At 47.8% G+C, this 21362-nt stretch overlaps 1 protein-coding gene across 3 annotated transcripts; it reads left to right on the top strand.

Annotated features, from left to right (window-relative positions):
- On the top strand, positions 1-16877 carry LOC125428871 (zinc finger protein 621-like). Of its 3 annotated transcripts, none has more exons than XM_048489577.1 (4): positions 1-140; positions 2458-2584; positions 5612-5719; positions 15483-16877. In XM_048489577.1, the coding sequence occupies exons 1-4, from the start codon at positions 135-137 to the stop codon at positions 15617-15619; spliced, it is 378 nt and encodes a 125-aa protein (XP_048345534.1). In that variant the 5' UTR covers positions 1-134; the 3' UTR covers positions 15620-16877. The 3 variants fall into 3 exon arrangements, 2 of the variants coding, with proteins under 2 accessions (XP_048345534.1, XP_048345535.1); XM_048489578.1 differs by having other exon boundaries at positions 5612-5732; XR_007243875.1 differs by having other exon boundaries at positions 136-229; positions 5612-5732.
- Positions 16878-21362: the final 4485 nt, after the last annotated feature.

Below are 21362 nucleotides of genomic sequence, written 5' to 3'. Positions count from 1 at the left end.
TCTGGGCAACCTGCAGACTTGGTGCGGAAGGCTTTTGATTCCGGTAGGAGATTGTGGCGTCTGGAAGAATTGCGATAACAATAACAACAGAAAAAAAAAACCCCTCCAAGTCTGGATCCTTTTCCTGTCTGCAGATGCTGGTTAGTAGGAGAGGCAGAGTTTGGGGCGCGTGGAGTGTTTTTGCAACCAACCCGCTTGGGATGTCGGAGGAGGCTGACTCTTCCTTGTTGTGAGTTTGCCTTAACTTTGCAGCGCACGACTTGCGCGGAGAGATGTTGGGCAGTCCATATCTAGAACAGAGTTTAGATTTTGAGCTTTCTTGCGGGCTGTCCTGCACTCTTTTTTAGCATCATGCGGCACAGCCTATCCAGAATAATACCATGAATGTCAATCAGTCGCTCAGTCTAGGGTTGTCAGCCTCCAAGTGGGATCGCTCAGTCTAGGGTTGTCAGCCTCCAAGTGGGATCTAGAGATCTTCTGGAGTTACAGTGTTAAGTTATCTGAAAAAGGTCCGCTCCGAGGGAATAAAAATATACTTTAATTGTAGTGCCAACGATCTTCCAGATAGTGGCAGCTGCTGGCAAAAAAGGGGAAGAAGCTGGAACCGGAAATCAGGCATACAACGCAACAGTCCTTATTTAAAGGGCTAAGCTACCACACAACAAGGTATCACAAGCGAAGGGGGCCGATAGATTATATACAGTTCATATCCAGGCAACAAAGATTGTTCCTCCTGCTGGAAGCAGATACTTTGGAGGGTGAACTCTATAGTGTTATGCCTTGCTGAGCCTGCCCTAAAGCCTGCCAAACCCAGATTTGAGCCCCAAGTCTCCAAGGATTTCCCAACTCAGAGTTGGCAACCCAATACACTCTTTTATCTTGTTTTCATGTACTCTCCGCATAGATATGTGGTCACCCTGTTGTGTTTCTTGTGTTTTCTTGGCCTTGTGAGTCAAAGGGAAAACATGAGATGCGCATCAGTCTGAGAGTTGAGGATAAAACCTGACAGAGTAGACTGTAGCCCAAAAATACTTTTGCCGCAATGAGTCCGTTAGTCTTTACAGTGCCACACATTCTTCGCTGTTTTCCTTTTTAGGAAAGTGCCTGTAAGAGAAGCCAAACTGCCAGTATCTGCAGATGGGACTCCAGACATGCCTGCTGCCCTTGATATCCAGTTGCAGGGCTCCTTTTGGGAGAGTTGTAAACCTCACTGGTTGGTCTTTTTGCGAGGAAAAAGGCTACCTCTCCAAAGACTTACATTTTGGTCCATCTTAAGCACAGCGAAGCACTACTGTTCATGTACAGCCTTGCCTCTTTTCCAGAATAATTTTTTAATTTTTATTTTATTCCACTTATACTGTGCATATTTCCCAGCCAGGCCGGGCTCAGGATAACTAGAAGAGTTTCCCGTGCTCCTGCTATATAGGTCAATAATCCGGTTGAGCAGCGTTGGAGCAGAAGTCTCTCCATCTGAGTAGGAGTTCCAAACGAGTGCTGCAGCCAGTTTCTGTAGCAACGTTCTATGATGGGGCAAGGAGGCTGTTTTGAATTGTCCAACTTTGTTTTAAACTTTTCCTCTTTTTTGAGGAAGGAAAATTGCTGTGATCAAGCCAATATAGGAGGCAAATTCTTTGGACTGTCCGGTGTTTTGGGCTGAGGGTTTTGTGTTGTGATAAAGCCAGTGTAGGAGGCAAATGTTTTGGGCTGAGGGTACACTGAAGAAGGAGGTACACTGCAAGGGACTGAAGCCCTGGGAAAGGGGGGGTGTCATCTCTGTTTTTTTTTAAATATTTTTTTATTGTATCATTTGAATTCTACAGTTTATAATAATATCCTTCTTCATACATTTTCAAAGAATACATTTCCCCCCTTTTCTCCCTCCTCTGTTACATCTTCTTCAAAGTTTTATCACACAGACAGCAGTACGTTCATTCTCTGTAGCCTCTTCTCCCATATTTCTTCACTGACTCAAGCTTCTTTCATTCAATCCAAGTATATTGTCCATATCTTCCAAATTTCTTTCTGTTTATCTTGCCACATCTTATTTTTGGTTAATATATCGAAAATATCCAGTGTCACTTGTTCCCAGATATATTCCAGCCATTTCTGAAGTGTCCATTTTTTCTTCCAGCCCAAAAGCCCTATTGTTGCATGGGCTGCTTTAATCGTTATTTTATACATATAACTATATTTTTATCCACCCTTCTATCCTCCATTACACCCATGAACATTAAATCATTATTTAAAACAATATTAATCTTCACCAGTTTCTCGATATATAACAGTACAATTGTCCAAAATTTTTTCACTTCTGCACATTGTATCCACATGTGACTATAAGGGGTGTGTGTGTGTGTGATCTCTGATTTTCCACTACAGTGCGTATTTGTAATCGGGTTTCAATTCTGCTAGACCCCAGCCTCAGGGAAACTTAGTGAGATCTGCTTCTTCTTCCAGAGTCCAGTAACCTTTGAAGATGTGGCTGTGTATTTCACTGAAGGCCAGGGGGCCTTGCTAGACCCAAATCAAAGAGCCTTGTACAGAGAAGTCATGATGGAGACGTATGAGAATATGGCTTCATTGGGTAAGGATCTTGCTTCCTTATATAGTGGGTCTGCAAGATGTCAAAAATGTGTCTCTGTCAATGCCGCCTCCCAGTCCATTATATCCAGAGGTGGGATCCAGCAGGTTCTCACAGGTTCCCGAGAGCAGGTTACCACCATTTGTGTGTGCCGCAGAGGGGTTGGCCACTAATTGGTGATTTTAAGCACGTGATTTTTGCCTTTAAGCCACGCCTCTTCTCTCAGCAGTAGCACGCAGAACTTGGAAGGGAAGTCTAGCAGGAGGTGCACTGGCGTCATGGGCAGCCTGAGCCCCGCGGCATTTGTTTTCCACAGGACCGCAGCTGGCTCGCCCTTGCCACAGCCCTGCCCAGGAATGTTCTCATTTCAGAATGCCCGCCACGCCTATCGCGGCCCCCCCCGTTGCCTAGCCCCATTGGCGCTACGCCACAGTTTGAATCCCACCACCATAGGAACCCGTTACTAAAATTTTTGGATCCCACCACTGATTATATGTCTTCCTTATATAGTGGGTCTGCAAGATGTCAAAATGCGTCTCTGAATGCCACCTCCCAGTCCAAAGAGTCTCTTTGCTTCAGTAATTAGACTTTGTTCTTTTTTATCTTCTTCAAAAATGCAAGCCGCTTACAAGATAGTTTTTTCCCCTCATTTCTCCCCCAAAAAACCCTGTGAGAAAGCTTAAATGGAGAGGTAACGAGATCACCACTGGACCATATGTGTGGAGGATGTAGCTCTTATATCTAGTGCCTGAGACTGAAAAGAGATTTGTCAGTGATGGAACCGATGATGTGAGGGACATACTTGTCTCCGCTGCCCTTCTTGCTTTTCCTCGTCATATATTTATTTAATTACTGTATTCATTGTCTAGCTCTCCCACTGAGACTTAAAGCAGGTTACAAAATTAGACTAAACAATGGAAAAAAGAGCATTGGTAAGATATACAGTAAACAATGCAGCAATGTGATAACAGATTTTCAAAGTTGATGCACTTTAAACATGTTAACATTTACGGCAAAAGGTGCAATAAATGATTATCCTGATTCCTGAATGAAAATCCCGTTCTGACCCAATTCCATTTACTACAACCCTATTTCCTTCATAGAAATGCCCTCCTGAACAATTCCATTATGCAGTTTGCGGAATGATAGTTTAGTGAAGCCTTCCTGACCTCACCAGGTGGGCCGTTCCATAAAGTAGGAGCTGCAACGGAGAATGTACCTGATCTTACCCTTATGCACAAGGGCATTTTCGGAACACTTTGCTCAGATGTGTGCAGCTGTGGGTGTATTGGGAGAGGTGGTCCACTAGATAGATATGTCCTAGGCCAGTGGTTGCGAACCTTTGGCACTCCAGATGTTATGGACTACAATTCCCATCAGCCCCTGCCAGCATGGCCAATTGGTCCTTGGCCATAGAGGGCTTTGAATGGTATCCAGTATCTTGAACTGAACCCAGGAAGTAATCAGTAGCCAGTATACTGACTGCATAACAGGCACAAGATGTATACTTTCCCTAGTTCCCAGTAGCTGACAAGATGCTGCCTGCAATACAATCAGAAATGGTCCCTTACTTTATTCTGCCTTATAAAAACATAGATCCAGATCAGGTTTCTGTTACCATGCGAATCAGTTGATGGCTTTTTATGTGCCGAAGGTGACTTTGTATCCAGTCATTCCTCCCTCCCCTCCCCTCCCCTCCCTTCCCCTCCCCTCCCCTCCCCCGCCCGCCCGCCTGCCTCCCCCCATCCCCAACCAGTCGCTTGAGAAAAGATAATCCAGACAGTTTCCATTTCTTCTCTGTAATGGGGTTAATCAAGAGAAAAGTGACATGAGGCAGAACATTGTAGATTCATGGAAGAGGCTATAATAATTGGATGGGCTTGGTTCTTAAAGACCCTTGTGCAGTTCTACAGGATGGAATAAATGTACTGCAATCCAAAATGAGCAAACTTCCCTTGGTCCAGACACCTGGTTGTGACCTGCTGAACTTTGACCTTGATTGTCACTGTGATCGCATTGAAGAGCTGCCCTCAGGTATCGTTTCTTACCTGCAACTGACTGTCATTATACAGAGCCTTTATCAACTCAAATAATCTTTTGTTGCTTAGAACAGCATCTAATTTTTCACAAAGCCTAATTCTACTAATAGGAGGAAATTGGCGAGCCCCTGACTTCCTCTGAGTCCAATATAAGTTTCCCAATTCTGTTTTCTTAAGCAGGCAATCATTGCCAAACCACTTTGGACCAGCTCAGTCTGTGGAAAATGAGTTCAAACAATTGAGCTTAGGTTCAAAAGTTAAATCGACCTGTAAAAGACAAATGAGCTCTTTGTAGACTTCGATAGACTGAGGAAGAATGCGTCGCCACCATTTCAGACCTTAAGGTAGTGGCCTGTTGGGTCTTGAGTCTAGGTGCCAATTTGTTGCTTAGCTCAGAAGACCATTTAATTCTTACCCCTCTTCTTCTTCTTCTTCTTCTTCTTCTTCTTCTTCTTCTTCCTGTTCTTCTTCTTCTTCTTCTTCTTCTTCTTCTTCTTCTTCTTCTTCTTCTTCTTCTTCTTCTTCTTCTTCTTCTTCTTCTTCTTCTTCTTCTTCTTCTTCTTCTTCTTCCTCCCTTCTTCTCCTCTTCTTCTTCTTCTTCTTCTTCTTCTTCTTCTTCTTCTTCTTCTTCTTCTTCTTCTTCTTCTTCTTCTTCTTCTTCTTCTTCTTCTTCTTCTTCTTCTTCTTCTTCTTCTTCTTCTTCTTCTTCTTCTTCTTCTTCTTCTTCTTCTTCTTCTTCTTCTTCTTCTTCTTCTTCTTCTTCTTCTTCTTCTTCTTCTTCTTCTTCTTCTTCTTCTTCTTCTTCTTCTTCTTCTTCTTCTTCTTCTTCTTCTTCTTCTTCTTCTTCTTCTTCTTCTTCTTCTTCTTCTTCTTCTTCTGGACACGTTCCCTTGAGACTTTGTGTGCCTTTTTCCCCAGTGATACGTTAGGTTTTCATCCTATTATTCCTGATATTTATTGACCCCCCCCCCTTTTTTTTTTCCTTGACAAGGATTTCCGTTCATCAAGCCAGCTCTCATCTCCCAGCTGGAACAGGGAGAAGAGCTGTGGGTGCCAGAGTCTCCAGACTTGGATGCCGCAGAGATCTTGGACACCTCAGGTGAGGGATCAAGGTAATTCTAAACTAAATTTCATTCAAAAGGTGGGGGATAATTATCTAGATATTTCATCCTTAACTTACGGGCATATAATGTTGTCTTGTCTTGTGTTGGAGCAGAGATTTGTTTAGATCAGTGTTTCCCAACCTTTTCGAGGTCAGGGTACCCTTGACCTCACTTCTTCATATCTCACGGTACCATCTGCCGCCCGCACCTCCACCTTCCTCCCATTGTGCACTCTGCTTGCTATTACACTTCACACTTCCCCTCCCAGAGGTGAAGGGAAGCACTGGGGAGTGGGGTGGCTGCCGACCTTGTGGCTTGGAGGTCCTGCTCCATGGAGCCCAGCTCCATGCCCTCAAGCTAGGCATCAGTGGGAGACACCACAAAAAAAAATGAGGGTAGTAGTGTTGCACACTGCTCCACGGCACCCCAGGGTACCACGGAACCCTGGTTGAGAATGGCTGGTTTAGACCAATTGAAAGGAGACTGGCAGTGACCTTTTGAAAGCTAGCGTGCTGTAGTACTTAGAGCACTGGCCTAAGATGTGGGAAATTTGTATCCTGCCCTGCTGTGGTTGCCATCTGCTGGATCTCTTTAATAGTCAGTCACTTTCTCAGCCTAACCTACCTCATGGGTCGAAGGCTTTCGCGGCCAGATTCAACTGGTTGTGGTGGGTTTTCTGGGCTGTGTGGCCCAGCCCGGAAAACCCACCCCAACCAGCTTCCTCACAGGGTTTGTGTGGGCATAATGGAGAAGGAACAAGACAGCGCGTCACACACTGAAGATGGAGGATCACTATATTCAATAAATGTATTTATATATATTATTATAATTGTCCAGTTACTGAATCCAATGATTGTACATCCAGTTTTTTGAAAAACAAGTAAAATATTTTTTTCAACAACAAAAGTTCATTTTTGAGATACATAATCCATATCTTCAATATGGATTTTTTGCATGTTTTGACATGGCGAATTGAAGATATGGATTATATATCTAAAAAATGAACTTTTGTGGTTAAAAAAATATTTTACTTGTTTTTCAAAAAACTGGATGTACAATCATTGGATTCAGTAACTGGACAATTATAATAATATATATAAATACATTTATTGAATATATCGATCCTCCATCTTCAGTGTGTGACGCGCTGTCTTGTTCCTCTGTCATATACGTTACACACTAATTGGCTTTTTTTTGCACATAATGGAGAAGGGGCATATGTTGCAAGCTGCTTTCGAACCCTGTTGGGGAGAAAAGTGGGGTGTAAATGAAGCGAACAATAATCTCCAGGGCTTTAGGGAGAGATCTTTCCCAATACATGCTGCTTATCATCCTTCAGTTAAAAATAAACGGGACTGAAGTGGGCACCCTCTGTGTACATGTACCACTGATTTATAGATTAAAGGGAGAATTTGATTCCACGTTGTTAAGAAATTTTAATCATTGTCAGAACTTTGGTCAAGTTGCTCAGACTGTGAAATTTTTCTGTCTCCTTTAATTGGAGGGCCCCATCCTGATTAGATTCCGGTTCACCTGTTTGATGCTGTGAGAACGAGCAGGGAGTATTAGCTACCCCTCTCAGTCTCTCAAAACAGTAAAGAGATGTTGTGATTATCTATGCCAGGCTGGCTCAAGTCACTAATTGGCTGACGTGTAAGTGTGACCAGAAGCTTGGCTCCGGAACGTTCCACTTAAATTTAGCTCTAATTGGTTGAATTAGATTCACCTGACCATTATTGATGAATCCTTATAAAAAACTTACTGTGGGGCTAGAGTGGCTATTCTGTTCTGAACCCGCCTGAAATGCTGTAACTTCTCTTTGACTTACGCTTGCTGGAAGAAATTAAGGCCAACACTAAATGGACTTCAAGGACTGTGCTAATATTTGCACATTTGTGAGCACTTTATCCTGCTTCATGTTTCATCTAATTTTCTGCTATTTATGCAGATGTTACTTTTCATGCTAACCTTTTTAGTTTTCCTGTTTTAAAAAAATAAAACTTAAAAAAATTATTTGGTCTGCTGTGATGTCATGATGCTGCGGTTGTGGGGGGGGGAACTTTACTTTCACTTTTGCAGGGGCTGTGTTATCATTTCCAGCTGTGGACTTGGAGTTCTGCGGCTGGGAAGAGGCTCCAGGCTGGACAATGTGGACTGTCTGCTTCTCATGTGGGGGCGGGGATCCTACACTCATAATATCAAGAGTTTGGCGTGCTTTCTGCCAGAACTGTTTCTAGTTTCCTGACATGTCTTCAATAAAAGCCTAGAACCCATCAAGTGATCTATTGTCTGATTGGGGAATCTGACATTGTTCTGCATTGTGCATGTTGCTCCCATCATGTGTGTCCACTTACTCTCAAGAACCCATGTGAGCCGGGTTCTCTTGACACACATTAGGCCAGTTCTCTTGACACACATTATGAAGATAACTTTTATGTAGTTTAACTAAGATTCCAAGGGCACGTTGTTTGCAGCAGTCTAGTTTGAAGAGGAAATGAAAATAATTCATCAAGATGACTGTAGTTTCTCGTTAGATCAGTTCTTCATTTAAGGGAGTTTTATATTCAGACCTCGAATAACAAGAAATCTTAAACAGGAATCTTCTCCCTGCCATGCTTTTTAAAAATTTGTAAATGGCTTTTTATGCACAGGAGCTTCCTAACTCCAGTCTGCAATATGAAGTGCAACAGTACAGTATCAGAAACATCACACAGGATTTCCTTGAAATTGCTGCTTGGGGATAATTCAGGAAACTGAGATGGGCAGATTGATCTGTTGTAGTAGTGCACTGCCGACCCAGCAGTACCGTAGTAGAACGTTGGGACGCCAACGGACCTGCGGCCTTGCCGGTCGCATCGCACCCCCACTCCTCATCCCCCCATGAGTCACGGGTCGTGAACTGTCTGGCTCAATCACCGGGCGCAGGGACAATGGTCTTGCCCCCAGGTGAGGATTAGGCTCAGACGCGTACGCTCTTCTCCGCACGTAGCCAGATGAGATCATGCATCACCTGATGATCTCCCGACCTCCCGCTCTCCCGGAACTCCCCCCCAGTCCTCCCTCCTTACACGCGCCCGATAGAGTAACAATAAAAGGTGCCAGGAACCCGGCCCAGGCGGGGAGACTTCGCTAGGAACACGGACCCACTCCGGTCTCCCGCTGCTGGCGATCTCCACCAGATGTTATCTCCGCGTCTCGCTCTACCGTTCTTACGCTTCTGACCGCTGCGGGTCTAACTACAAGCTGGTGCTGAAACCCGGGAATCCTCGAACCTCCACCCTGCTCACGTGGTACAGCCTGGGGAAGGGGCCGCGATACCGAAGTCCGGCTGGATCCGAGAGCGCATCCAGGGACCACCCGTTTATTGTCGCCTCGTCCTCTGGATCGGCGCATCCAGAGACAATCGCCATTCTAGGACACTCTCTCGTCCGGACGGAACACCGGTGAGTATGGGGAGCTTGCAAAAGCAGGGCTTATGACAAGCACGTTGACGAACTGAAAGCGTTAACGAAATGCGGCCAGGGTCCCCACGTGAGAGAAGGGGAGCTGGGGCGCGCAAATTGGTTGAGGGGAGATTGAAGCTCAGTGTCCATGGTACCCAGAGGGGGGGACATTGAATCTCTTAAGGACTGGGAAAAACATCGGGCGCACTCTTCGCGACAGAGCCTCGTAGCGCGCCGATGTAAGCTACTACTGACGATGGAGACAATGTTTTGTGCGCCATCAGCCTGCAGACCTACGGCTCCCTTTGCTGTAGGGCCGCCCTCCTTTCGCATCTTTCACCTTCAATTTCAACCCCGGAATTTTCTCTATCCACTAAATTGAACGCCTGTCCTCCTTCTGCCCCCCTCGCTCCTTCACCCATTTCTCGAACTCTCCCGCGGCTCAGCCGCCCCCTCTCCTTTGCTCCGCTTCTTCATTTTCCGGAAGCCACTGCACCTCCCCGTCAGGCGCCCATCGTAATGGCGCGGGTTTCAGAAAACTCTTTCGCCAGAACGTATTAGCCCAACAATGATCTGCAGAAGAAAGAAACCCTGACGAGGAAGATCGATGCCGATATTCTTGCATTGTGCCCCATCCACTTCACAGATACTCGAGGGAGGATGGCATAGTTCGGCGGGTTGTCCGAGTACAGCCCCCCCTGAGCTATAATATCCCCTCACCCGAAGCTCCATAAAGCAATGTCGCGGACGTAGGAGTCCACTAGCCCCTACGCAGAGGCATGCTGGAAGCCATCGCAAGAGAACCACCTAATGGTTCCAGATGACTGGAAAACCACCCTTCGTGATGCTCCTGAGCCCTCGCGCGGAGTTTGTGGTCTGGGAAAGTGAGTTTCATCAGCACATGCTTCAGCAGAGCAGCCACCTCTGGCCAGTAGCTTCTACACCGCCGGGCTCAGCTTTACGGTTTTCGATGCTTTTGCCAATCCCAACGATCAGATTGTTCCTGCTCTGAGGCCACCCTTACGGTCGCCCACTCTGGAGTGGCGCCTATAAGGCATTTATCAAAGTCCCCAATGCCGGCCAGCCAACCCAGAGTTTCTCCTCCATCCGGCAAAAACCCCAAGAGCCCTCCTATGCTGAATTTGCTTAAACAGGGCTCCAGGAAGCTCAAGAGGCAGGTAGATAGCTTGAGGAGGCCCAAAAGCGAGCTCCTCATGCGCCTCACAGCGAAGGAGAACGCTTCGCATGGAGTGCGTCGCAGGGCAATCACGGCTCTAGGGTAAAAAAATCCTGAACTAGCCGACATGCTTAAGGCTTGCCAGGTGACATTGGGTCCTCAAAGCCCACCAAGCTAGCCTCCTGCGCCGCCTTGCACCTCTCCACGACGGCAGGAGACAGTCTCAGGATGACTGCTTTAATCCGCGGCAGACCCGGACACTTCCGGAGGGAGCGTGTAGGCAGCAGCGGTGGGGGGGGGCCTACAACCCCTCGAGCGGTGGAGGAGGGTCCTCCCCCAGGAGGAGAAGCGCCACCCGAAACCCGGAGATTGCCTCCACGTTGCCCAGAAGGGCTTCCATTGGAGAGAGCGCACTGCCCGACGGGAAACTCCCTTCGGCCTCGGGCGTCTCCCCAGCCCAGGACCAAGGGAGGAGAGTACTAGAGCAGACCCAAAACGCCAAGGCTCCCCCTGCCAAAACCACCCCCTCTCATGGCATCTCGCTCACATGCACCCAGCCCATCTCCTTTAAGTTCCCCACGCAGGCACCTTTTTCTTGGTCGCCCCGACTCAGTATGACGAAGCCCATCCCTACCGGGACAATTGGGCTGAAAGTGCTGCCAAAGGCCTCTGCCGCTGAACAGGGACTGTTCATGCGTCCCCCGAGTGATCGCACTCACCACGCACTGCAAGGACCCATCCACCTCCAGGTCTGGACAAACATCCCACAGGAGCTGCCGCCGCCCGGAGCCAGCTGGCGCTCAGCTGATTCTTCTTGCCCCATGCGCTTCGCCCGCTGCTTCGACCCCAATAAGAAGGCTACGAGCCCCAGCAGCCAACATGGCGCAGCCTACACCACCGTCGCCCAGCGGTGGGAGACGCCCTATCCCGGGAGCTCCCGATCATATCTGGAGCTCTTCGCCATAGAAGGGTGTAAGTTCATGGGCCTGGTGGACACCGGGCGCTGATATTTGTTACCGTCATCAGAGCAGCCGGAAAGTGAAAGCCCGACCAGTGGGCCGAATCGGAGACTTGCCCAGCACATCTGGGGGTGGGGGGGAGACAAACCGCGAGACGGAGCATCCGCCCGCTCACGGTCAACAGCCCAGGACTCGAGCGGCAGCTCACAGTCCGGGCCCCATCGCGTTCTAGATATCCCATGTCAATCTCTGGGGAAGAGACCTCATGAGTCCAGGTTAAAACGACTTCTGGTTTGGGACGGGTAGAGGCCGCCACAGGTCATTGATCCCAATAATCTTGCCCTCCGAAATTATTTCCCTAATCCCACAGGAAAACTGTTTCCCTCTCCCCTCCTCTCTTTCTCCTTCTATTTTTTTAAATGACCAGTAGAGGCGTGGAGGGCCAATTGGCTGACTGGCCCTCCCTGGATGGGCAAAAATCTGGGGCCCACGTCCTGATACCGCGAGCACTGTCAGGACAGGGCCCCAGTTTAAAAAGGGGCTGCCGCTATTATGCGTCTAATACCCAAACCCACGTTAAGTTGTAACATGGCTGCCACAGCCTGGCAACTTTATCCCAAGTACCACGTTAGCAAGGCCCAGGGCGCTCAGCCCGGGAACCGGCCCCTTAAGGAAGCCCCGGTCTCGGTGGGCGGCAATTCCCCAGGCTCAGATAATTCGATCACAAAAAAATCTAGCACCATCCAGCTTCCTGCATCAGCCACCAAGGTCACGGTAAGTACAACTCCCTTGCAAAGAAACCCCCTTCCTTCACTCCTTTGTGTGTGCAAGTGAGATCTGCCTCTATTGCCTGATTGGCTTCATTCCCCGGATGCACTCCATCCCCCCAAAAGGTGCTTCCGGCCCCCTTTGTGTTGCTGATTAAGCATGCATACTCCACAATCCCCTAGGGACTCTTCTGTTCTTCCCCTCGGAGGCTCGGACTCCTCGCCTTGACGCACTCCTGATGACGCCTCTGAAGCCATATTCCCGACAGGGTCGCCTACCTCCTGCCCTCCCTGTCAAACAACAACTAAAGAAAAGAGGAGGTGTAAGGCGGCCCCCAGGAGGGTTGCATTAAAAGCAACCTTCACAGGCTGCAAAACAAGCCTTCTTTCCTTCCATATTAAATCCTAAACACTAACTCGATCCCCAATCTCCCCGGGCCATCCTCGCTCTAGAACTGAGCCTGGCGGGACCCGGCCCCCCCCCTAACCTGGGAAAGGGGGGGGGGTTGTGTGTTTCAGTCCCTCTCCCTACAGGTTCTCCGTGGACTCGATTAAGCCATGACAGGCCAACCCATGGAATGAAGCCAGGAGGAAACCAACCCCATCCCGGAGATGGAACGCATCTCTCTAGAGGATCCCCAGCCCAGCGATCCCGAAGCGGGAAACGCCGTCGCCAACGCCCAAAGACCCGAATGAGCCTGGGGAGACGTCCAAAGGCGCACGCACTCAGCCAGGCTCCTAGCTGCTGCTGCGCCAGCAAGACCACCACGAGACGCCTAGAGAACCTCCTGTGTGCCGCTCTCTTCATCGCGATCATCACCACCTCAACCTCAGCGACTCACCATCGCTTTGCCTGCTCTGCTGCCTCCTGCCGACGGGCGATGCGTGGCCACCCCCTGGCAAGCTTTCACCAGACCAACATCTGGGAGCAGTTTGCCATGCCGCTGCCAACGTCTTCATCTTTCTGCTCTGGGCCAGGTACTCTAGGAGTCGGGAGCCTGTTAAGCTTCCTGCCTGCTCCCCTCGTCTGCAAAGCACCCGGAGACTTCCTAGCGGAGTCTGGGCTGAGCCCCTTCATGAATGCCTCATCCATCAGATATTCTATGAGCGCCGACTGGGGACCCGTCGTCCAAACCCTCGGCTGGCTCTTTCCCTTGGTCAACAAGGCCCGATTAAGCTAACCCACGAGGTCCAACACTCTGCGCCCGCATCACCGGCTAGGCCGACGGCGGAACCGACTCCGGGCCCATTCTGCCGCTCAGGCCAGTTGGAACTGCACACACATGGAGGGACATTCCCCCCGTGTTCGGAAACATCCTGCTCCCCAGGGGCTGGTTCTGGACCTCGCGGGGAGAGAACGTTAACTACATTCCCTCGGCCCGACTCTCTGCCGGAACTCTTTTGCTGCCTCAGTCGCCAATCACCGTTGTCCCCCCCCCTACCCCAGGCTCCACCCCGGGAGCCGGCGGACGCCCGGGCCAGCCGGGCCGGCCTCCGGCCCTTGCCTTTCGGGAGCCCTCCACCAATGTCGGAGCGACGCGGTGCGCCTCTCTCCTGGCGGAGTTAGTCTCCCTCAGCTACTTCCCTGGTGGGGAGTCCCCGGACTCGGCTTCCTACAATGCTAAGACTATTGGCCGGGCTGGCGGCTCTGTTAGCTCCCTGCGGTAAGTCCATCAATTCTACCTCCACCGCTTCTGGGATGCCCTGGCCTCCGAAAGGCAGCAGGAACTTCGTCAAGCGGGCCCTGTGACAATCGTGTCGGCTATTGATTATTTGTTGTTGTTACATCACCAAGGTTGTGAGGAATCGTACATAATATGTGCGTTGTTTTAATCTTTCTGATAATTCCCAGTTGATCCACATGAAAGTGCGTGAGTTGCAAGAAGTTGTCATCTAATCTGAAGTACATGATGTTTTACGCCTCATTGGTGGTCAATGCCCTCTGGAGCTGGCTGTCGGGAGGATGGTTGAGTGCTATTGTACGCAGCTCTGCATTGGTTTAATTGTGGTATTGCCTTGTTATCGGATCTTTGTTTCATTCAATGCGTGTCTAATATTGCCTGTAACGTGTGTAAGAAACCCCTCGTGATTTCCCTTACCCCAAGAACCAAATTCTAATGTTGCTGCACAAGCGAAGCTTGGCCAACTTGACCAAACGGCGGAGAGAGACAAAGCCGATCCTTTAAATAAAGCCCCTTGGCGTTTCGGCCCCCCGTTTTCTAAAATGTAAAAGGAGGGAAGATTGTAGTAGTGCACTGCCTTCGACTCCAGCAGTACCGTGAGTAGAACGTTGGGATGCCAACGGACCCTGCTGCCTTGCCGGTCGCATCGCACCCCCACTCCCTCATCCCCCCCCATGATCCAGCAGGTTGTGAACTGTCTGGCTCAATCACCGGGCGCCCAGGGACAATGGTCTTGCCCCTCAGGTGAGGATTTAGGCTCCAGGCAACGCCAGTACGCTCTTCCTCCATGCGTAGGGCCAGATGAGATCATGCATCACCTGATGATCTCCCGACCTCCCGCTCTCCCGGAACTCCCCAGTCCTCCCCTCCTACACGCCCCCGATAGAGTAACAATAAAAGGTGCCAGGAACCGGCAGGCGGGAGACTCGCTAGGAACACGGACCTCCGGTCTCCCGCTGCTGGCGATCTCCACAAGATGTTATCTCCGCGTCTCGTCTCGTTCTTACGCTGACCGCGTGGGTCGACTACAATCTGTGTTTTCTGTCGTTTTAATTTCTTCAATATTTGAATGCCTTTCTTTCTTTCTTTCTTTCTTTCTTTCTTTCTTTCTTTCTTTCTTTCTTTCTTTCTTTCTTTCTTTCTTTCTTTCTTTCTTTCTTTCTTTCTTTCTTTTTCTTTCTTTCTTTCTTTCCTTCTTTCCTTCTTTATTTCCTTCTTTATTTCCTTCTTTCTTTCCTTCTTTCTTTCTTTCCTTCTTTCCTTCTTTCCTTCTTTCTTTCCTTCTTTCCTTCTTTCCTTCTTCCTTCCTTCCTTCCTTCCTTCCTTCTTTCCTTCTTTCCTTCTTTCTTTCTTTCTTTCTTTCTTTCTTTCTTTCTTTCTTTCTTTCTTTCTTTCTTTCTTTCTTTCTTTCTTTCTTTCTTTCTTTCTTTTCTTCCTTTTCTTCCTTTTTTTCTTCTTTCCTTCTTTCCTTCTTTCCTTCCTTCCTTCCTTCCTTCCTTCCTTCTTTCTTTCCTTCCTTCCTCCCTCCCTCCCTCCCTCCCCCCTTCCCTTCCCTTCCCTTCCCTTCCCTTCCCTTCCCTTCCCTTCCCTTCCCTTCCCTTCCCTTCCCTTCCCTTCCCTTCCCTTCCCTTCCCTTCCCTTCCCTTCTTTCTTCCTTTCCTTTCCATTCACTAGTGAAAGCAAAGATAGAATCTCAGAAAATAATCATATGATCATATTTTATCTTTGCAGATGAATACTGGAAAAGATACTTGATCCCTGCGTGCGTGAAATATTTTGCTCAGGAATTGAACCTTTGTTGGACACCAGGAACTCCGTACAGCAGAAAAACCTTGCATTTGCATAGAGTTTGGGATGTGTTTTGCTGAGTGGATCTCATTTGTTAACCACCACAAGGTTTATAGAGGAGAAAAACCGTGTAATTTTATGGAATGCTGAAAAAGTTTCCCTTGCCCGTCGGTCCTTGTGATCCACCAGAGAGTTTACACTGGAGAAAAGCTCTATCAGTGCCCACAGTGCGTGAAACGTTCTGCTCAATAACCCACAAAAGAATCTACACAGGAGAAAAACCATATGAATTCTTAGAGTGTAGGAGTGCTTTACTCAGCACTACCAGCCCATGAAAGAATCCATACAGGAGAAAGACCCTACAAATGCCCAAAGTGTGAAGAATGTTTTACTCGCCAGTCAAACCTCATGACCAACCAGAGGGTTCACATAGGGGAAAAGCCCTATAAATGCCCTTTTTGAAACACAAGCAAGTGGATTTGGAAGGGATGCCTTATGGATGTTTGGAGAGTGGGAGGTGTTTTGGCCAGCGATCTCATCTTGTGACCCACTCATGAATTCACTCTGGAGAGAAGCCCTACCAGTGCCTCGATTGTGGAAAATGTTTGGCTGACATCTGCAGCCTCGTGTAACACAAGAGGATTATGAAGGGAGAGAATTCGTAGAAATATTAAAATCGGTGGGCTCATTTTTGCTCACTGCTTTGACCTCAGGACTACTGGAGCAGAATCTTATAATTATTTAAAATGATATAGGCAAACTAAAGACATTTGCTTTTAACAGCTCAAATTTTAGCAATTTCTCTTCCCTCTCTCCCCCACCAGCAGAAAATTGGCTCATTAGTGAACCATTCCTGCTTTGCAGCTTCATGGGAAAGTGACATTTTCTTTTATCTGATTGCTATTTGTCATAATTAACTTCTGCCAGTTCTTCATTACTGAGTGATATCTCATTTGTTAGAACCATCATTATGGGTTTGGACCCAAGAAAGTTCCTGTGTCCATGGAGATAGTGGGCAAAAGTCTTGGTTTCCTGAGAGGCCAGCATAGGGATGAAGCCCAATTTTTTCCTCATAATCTTCCAGAGGTGCCACCATTTTGGTGCAATGCATTCCGTGCTGCCAGTCTACCTGGGTGAGCTACAATGCATTAAATAAAGTGCTAGCAATCCCTTTGGCAGCCAGAGGCACTTCTATCTGTGAGGTTCCTCCTGTGTTGTGAAGAGATGGGGAAGCGTATCTATGGTCGATTCCCCACTTACCATCTGCTGCGTGCTAATCTCACCAAGTAGCACGGGGTCCCGTGGCACTCCCCACTACAGGGGTGGCAACAATGCAGCTGCCCCGACGCTGCCGCTCTCGCGCCCTCTCAGCGCGCGTCATTCCTGGCGCTCCTCAAAGCGGCGCCTTTTGATGACCCGTTGTGGGGAAGCTCGGGAGCGCACCAGAAATGACGCGCGCTGAGAGTAGTGCGCAGCAAGGGTGGTCGATGGTAAGTGGGGAAACGACCTCTCAGTGGACCAGAAGCAAGTTCTGCTTGTTCAATGTGCCCCACTTCCTTGTGTCATCGTGAAGTAACATCATTCTGCTCTGTTACCAGTCCCGTCCCCAAAAATCTGAGATAATTTTGTTTCTTTATCCTAATGAGATATGAAGAAAGTTCAGCTCGCAAGGAAAACATTTAACTGGGGAGCCAAGCCATTTAGAGATGCTTCTCACAAAAGGGATTGTGTGAATGTGGACAAAGGCTATGCTGGAAAGGGACCCCAATATCTATTGAAAAAAATTCAGATGCAAGGGGAGGGGCCATGGTTCAGTGGGAGATCATCTGCTTTGCATGTAGAAGGGCACAGGTTCGAGCCCCAGCATCTCTGGTTAAACATATTTGGTAGGTAAAGATACAAAAAATATTTGAGACTCAGCCAATAAGAATAGATAATGCTGTCCTTGATAGACTCAGTAGAAGGCAGGTTCATGTGTCTTGCATGTATAAATATATATTTAGAAGCAGACTCAAAATGCATTGGCTTCTATTTGTATGGCAGTTTTCCAAGGTTTGGTCACTCAGTTTACTGTGCAGGCATTTGAGATTTATTAATGCATGTCCCTAAGTGGGGACTTTTACTCCCCTTCTCCTTGAGTTTTTTTTGCTGTTCTGTTGTAATACTTGTTTCTGCCACAATGTGTCACTATAGTTCTCTCTTCAGCATTTGTATGGTTTCAGTGTCCCACTTGCTCTATTGTCCCACTCTGAAAACAGAGCTTATTCCTTCTGCTGAAAACAACACTGAATTCTGCGGCACTGTAAAATTAAGTGATTTGTAGTGAATTGACATTTTGTAGGCGGGAGTGTATTTTATCAGGGACTGTTGGCCAGCGTGCCACGACCAAGCTAAATCTTGTTTTGGATACGCTGGCATGATGAAGGAGGATACACTTTTACTTCTGAGGTGGTCCGGGCAAATGGGAGACTTGCTAATAGTGGTCTTGTAAAGTCAGGTCTTTCTTGCAGGGATGGGTTTGTGGGCTCTCAAATGCCTGCACAGGAGCAGCAGTGACGTAGTGGCTAAGAGCAGGTGCACTCTGATCTGGAGGAACCGGGTTTGATTCCCAGCTCTGCCGCTTGAGTTGTGGAGGCTTATCTGGGGAATTCAGATTAGCCTGTACACTCCCAACATGCCAGCTGGGTGACCTTGGGCTAGCTAGTCACAGCTTTTCGGAGCTCTCCCAGCCCCACCCACCACACAGGGTGTTTGTTGTGAGGGGGGAAGGGCAAGGAGATTGTAAGCCCTTTGAGTCTCCTACAGGAGAGAAAGGGGGGAATATAAATCCAAACTCCTTCTCCTCCTCCTCCTCCTCTTTTTATTCTTCTTCTTTTTATTCTTCTTCTTTTTATTCTTCTTCTTTTCTTCTTCTTCTTTTCTTCTTCTTTTTCTTTTCTTCTTCTTCTTCTCCTTCTCCTTCTCCTTCTCCTTCTTCTTCTTCTTCTTCTTCTTCTTCTTCTCCTCCTCTTTCTGTTACCAACTGGGATAAGCAAAACAATGCAATGGGAAGATGTAGTGTTTCTTTTTAACAGGACGAGCCGTCTTAATGGGTGATAATGTAGAGTCTCTCAAGAAAGGTCCTGCCGTAGGATCTGGGAGCTTCAGGTTCAAATCCCCACTCTGCTGTGGAACCTCCCTTGGTGACTTTAGGCCAGTCATCCACTCTCCGCCTCACCTACCTCGCAAAGCTGTTGTAAGGGTTAAATGAAGGACAGGAGAACGATGCAAACCACTTCTATGTCCCACATTGGGGAGAAAGATGAGATTTCAATGAAAGGAAAAAAGCATGCTCGTGCTCATTATATCCATAAATTCTATGGTATGGATTTTAAATATGGCTCCCGCACAAAGGAGTCGACATAGCGGAGGTGTTTTTAATCGAGTGATTAGTAACTTAAGGAATAATGGTTATATCAGGGTCCCTTTGTTTTATATTTTCCGTTTCCCTCAGGGGTGTACCGGGCGAAAATGGCGCCCAGAGCACGACCGGCTCCCTGCCCACTCGGCTTCCCGTGCCCCTCCCCCCCATGCCCCACTTACGGCAGCCAGCAGGGAGGCCAGGGAGCACAGGGCTCGGCGGCAGGTGGCTCAGGTGGGTGCTGTAGTGGCAGGAGCTGGCCTGCTGCTGTGGCACCCACCTGAACCACCTGCCACCAAACCCTGCACTCCTCAGCCTCCTTGGGTAGGGCAGGAGTCAGCCTGCCACCATGGCAAGCAGCTTGGCTGGTGAGCAGCGCCCTGGCATCAAGGGAGCCATCGGGTGCCGGCCGGGGCACCACACCATAGGAGAGGCTGGGCGCAAGGACCCCCGCCCCCCCCCCATGACAAAATGACATTTGGCCGGGGACTGATTTCCCTGAAGTTTGCTTTGCATTTAATTGCTGTAACCTGTTAATACCTTCTCAAAACACACTTGTCACACCGAGCCTGTGGATTAAATTAGCCTGTTTGTCTCATCCTGAAATGAAGCTGCCGCTTCTGACAAAAGCGTGGCTGTGTTTCTTTGCCCTTGTTTTGTTGTGTTTTTTGCTGACTCTCTTCTCCCCTTCCTCTTTGTTATCAAGGTTTACCTCAGAAAACTCGAGTTGTCTTTTCTTTTCCTTTGGTGCTCTAGAAATAATACCCTTTGTATTTCTGTTTGATGCCGCTTCTGCTTTGGTGCCTCAGTATTTCCATGTAAATTGCTCCGATTACTCAATAAACTTTTGGCTTTCGTTTCTGACCTCAATTCATCCCTCCCAAGCTAATGTAACGAGCGATTCTTGATCCCTTTGCTTGGGAAATCCAGGTTCAGGCAAGCTGACTGTAATCTCCTCCTTGACTCCATTTCGACATCTTGACAGCTTCCTTTAGTCTAGATACGATCTTTCTCCTCCATGTTGTTCCTGACTTCAGTGAGTTGCCACCCTGGCCATAGTACTGACATTTTCTGGTAGCTCTTGAAACTGTGTGTGTGGTGGTCTTCAGGGGGCTAGCAACCACCTAGAGCTGCCAGGCTGGTGGGCAGCAACAACAACACAAGCCTTTATTGGCATATAAAACAGGACAAAATTTTAAAACAAAACAAGGTTAAGAAATACAGTTAAAATTGCTAATTTCCAGTATAAAATTTGCAACAGTTTCCCAAAAGAGTACATCAGAGCTGTTCAGGAGATTATAACACTCATGCCACTGAGAACATTGCAAGAAAATGGAATTCATGTATTTTCATGCGTATCTTATTGTATTTAGGGCATAGAAACAAAAAATGGTCGGGTGTTTCAACTGTAGTCATATCACATGAACAAACTCTTTTAGAACGTTCCATATTCTTAAATCTTCCCTCCAGCAGAGCTTATGGCAGCACATTACATCTTGCAGTAGCCAAGGTTCTCCTCTGGGTGGGATTAATCAGCAGACGAAGATATGCTGCCATAAATCCTCGCTCGCATGGGATTAATAATTTAGTCGGAGAACAGGTTGTCTTGGCAGCACGAGTCAAATTATGAAAATCAAGATCCAAGAGCCTATTCTTGACTAGTCTGAAGGCTTCCACCTTTGTGAGCATAAGGAGTGATTCCAAGAGGATACCAATAGCTTCAACCTTTCTAAAGATCAAAGTATACCATTCTGAAATAAAGTGATCTGATAACAGAGAGGGAATATAGCTATTGGATCCCACTAGAAAGTGTATATGCAGCCAATATTTTATGGCCCTTATCCATGCCAAGGTTTCTAGAGTTGTTTGGCCCATCTCAATGCACAACGCAGCATAAGGCACACATCTAGGGAGCAGGTGGGCAGCAGCATCCGTGGTAGGTTTAGCGGTGGGGAGAGGGACAGATATGATGACACACCACGCATGATATCTAGCTGAAAACCTGTATTTGATGTGAGCATGTTGAGTGATGCTCTGGCTTTTCAGAGAAACCGGAGTTTTAACCAGAGTGTACAACCAGAGTGTTTCCCCAATGTGCTTATTTATATGAAACATCACACATCACATGATTTCATTTCTATGCCCCTGACTTTTCTCCTGCTGGCTTGTGCTGGGAAGGGGGGGGGGGCGGGTAGTAGATGCTCCAGTATTATTTTCCCTATATTTCAGGTAAGCTGAAGGAAATGTCTGTATTTTGGGGGGAAGGGGAGGATTGTCCTGTGAGATGACACCACAGAGCCTGGTTTAGATCCCAGGAACTTCAGCTTCCTCCCAAGAATCAGGAAAGATTTTAAAATGTTTAAAATATGCTGAATAATTGACTGGGCCAAGCTTTGAAGAACAGAAAAAGACCCTTTGCAAGG

This window comes from Sphaerodactylus townsendi, linkage group LG03 (genome assembly GCF_021028975.2).
Source record: "Sphaerodactylus townsendi isolate TG3544 linkage group LG03, MPM_Stown_v2.3, whole genome shotgun sequence".
Taxonomy (NCBI): domain Eukaryota; kingdom Metazoa; phylum Chordata; class Lepidosauria; order Squamata; family Sphaerodactylidae; genus Sphaerodactylus; species Sphaerodactylus townsendi.
The sequence above is the reverse complement of the archived record's forward strand: the minus strand, read 5'-3'. Positions and strand labels throughout refer to the sequence as shown.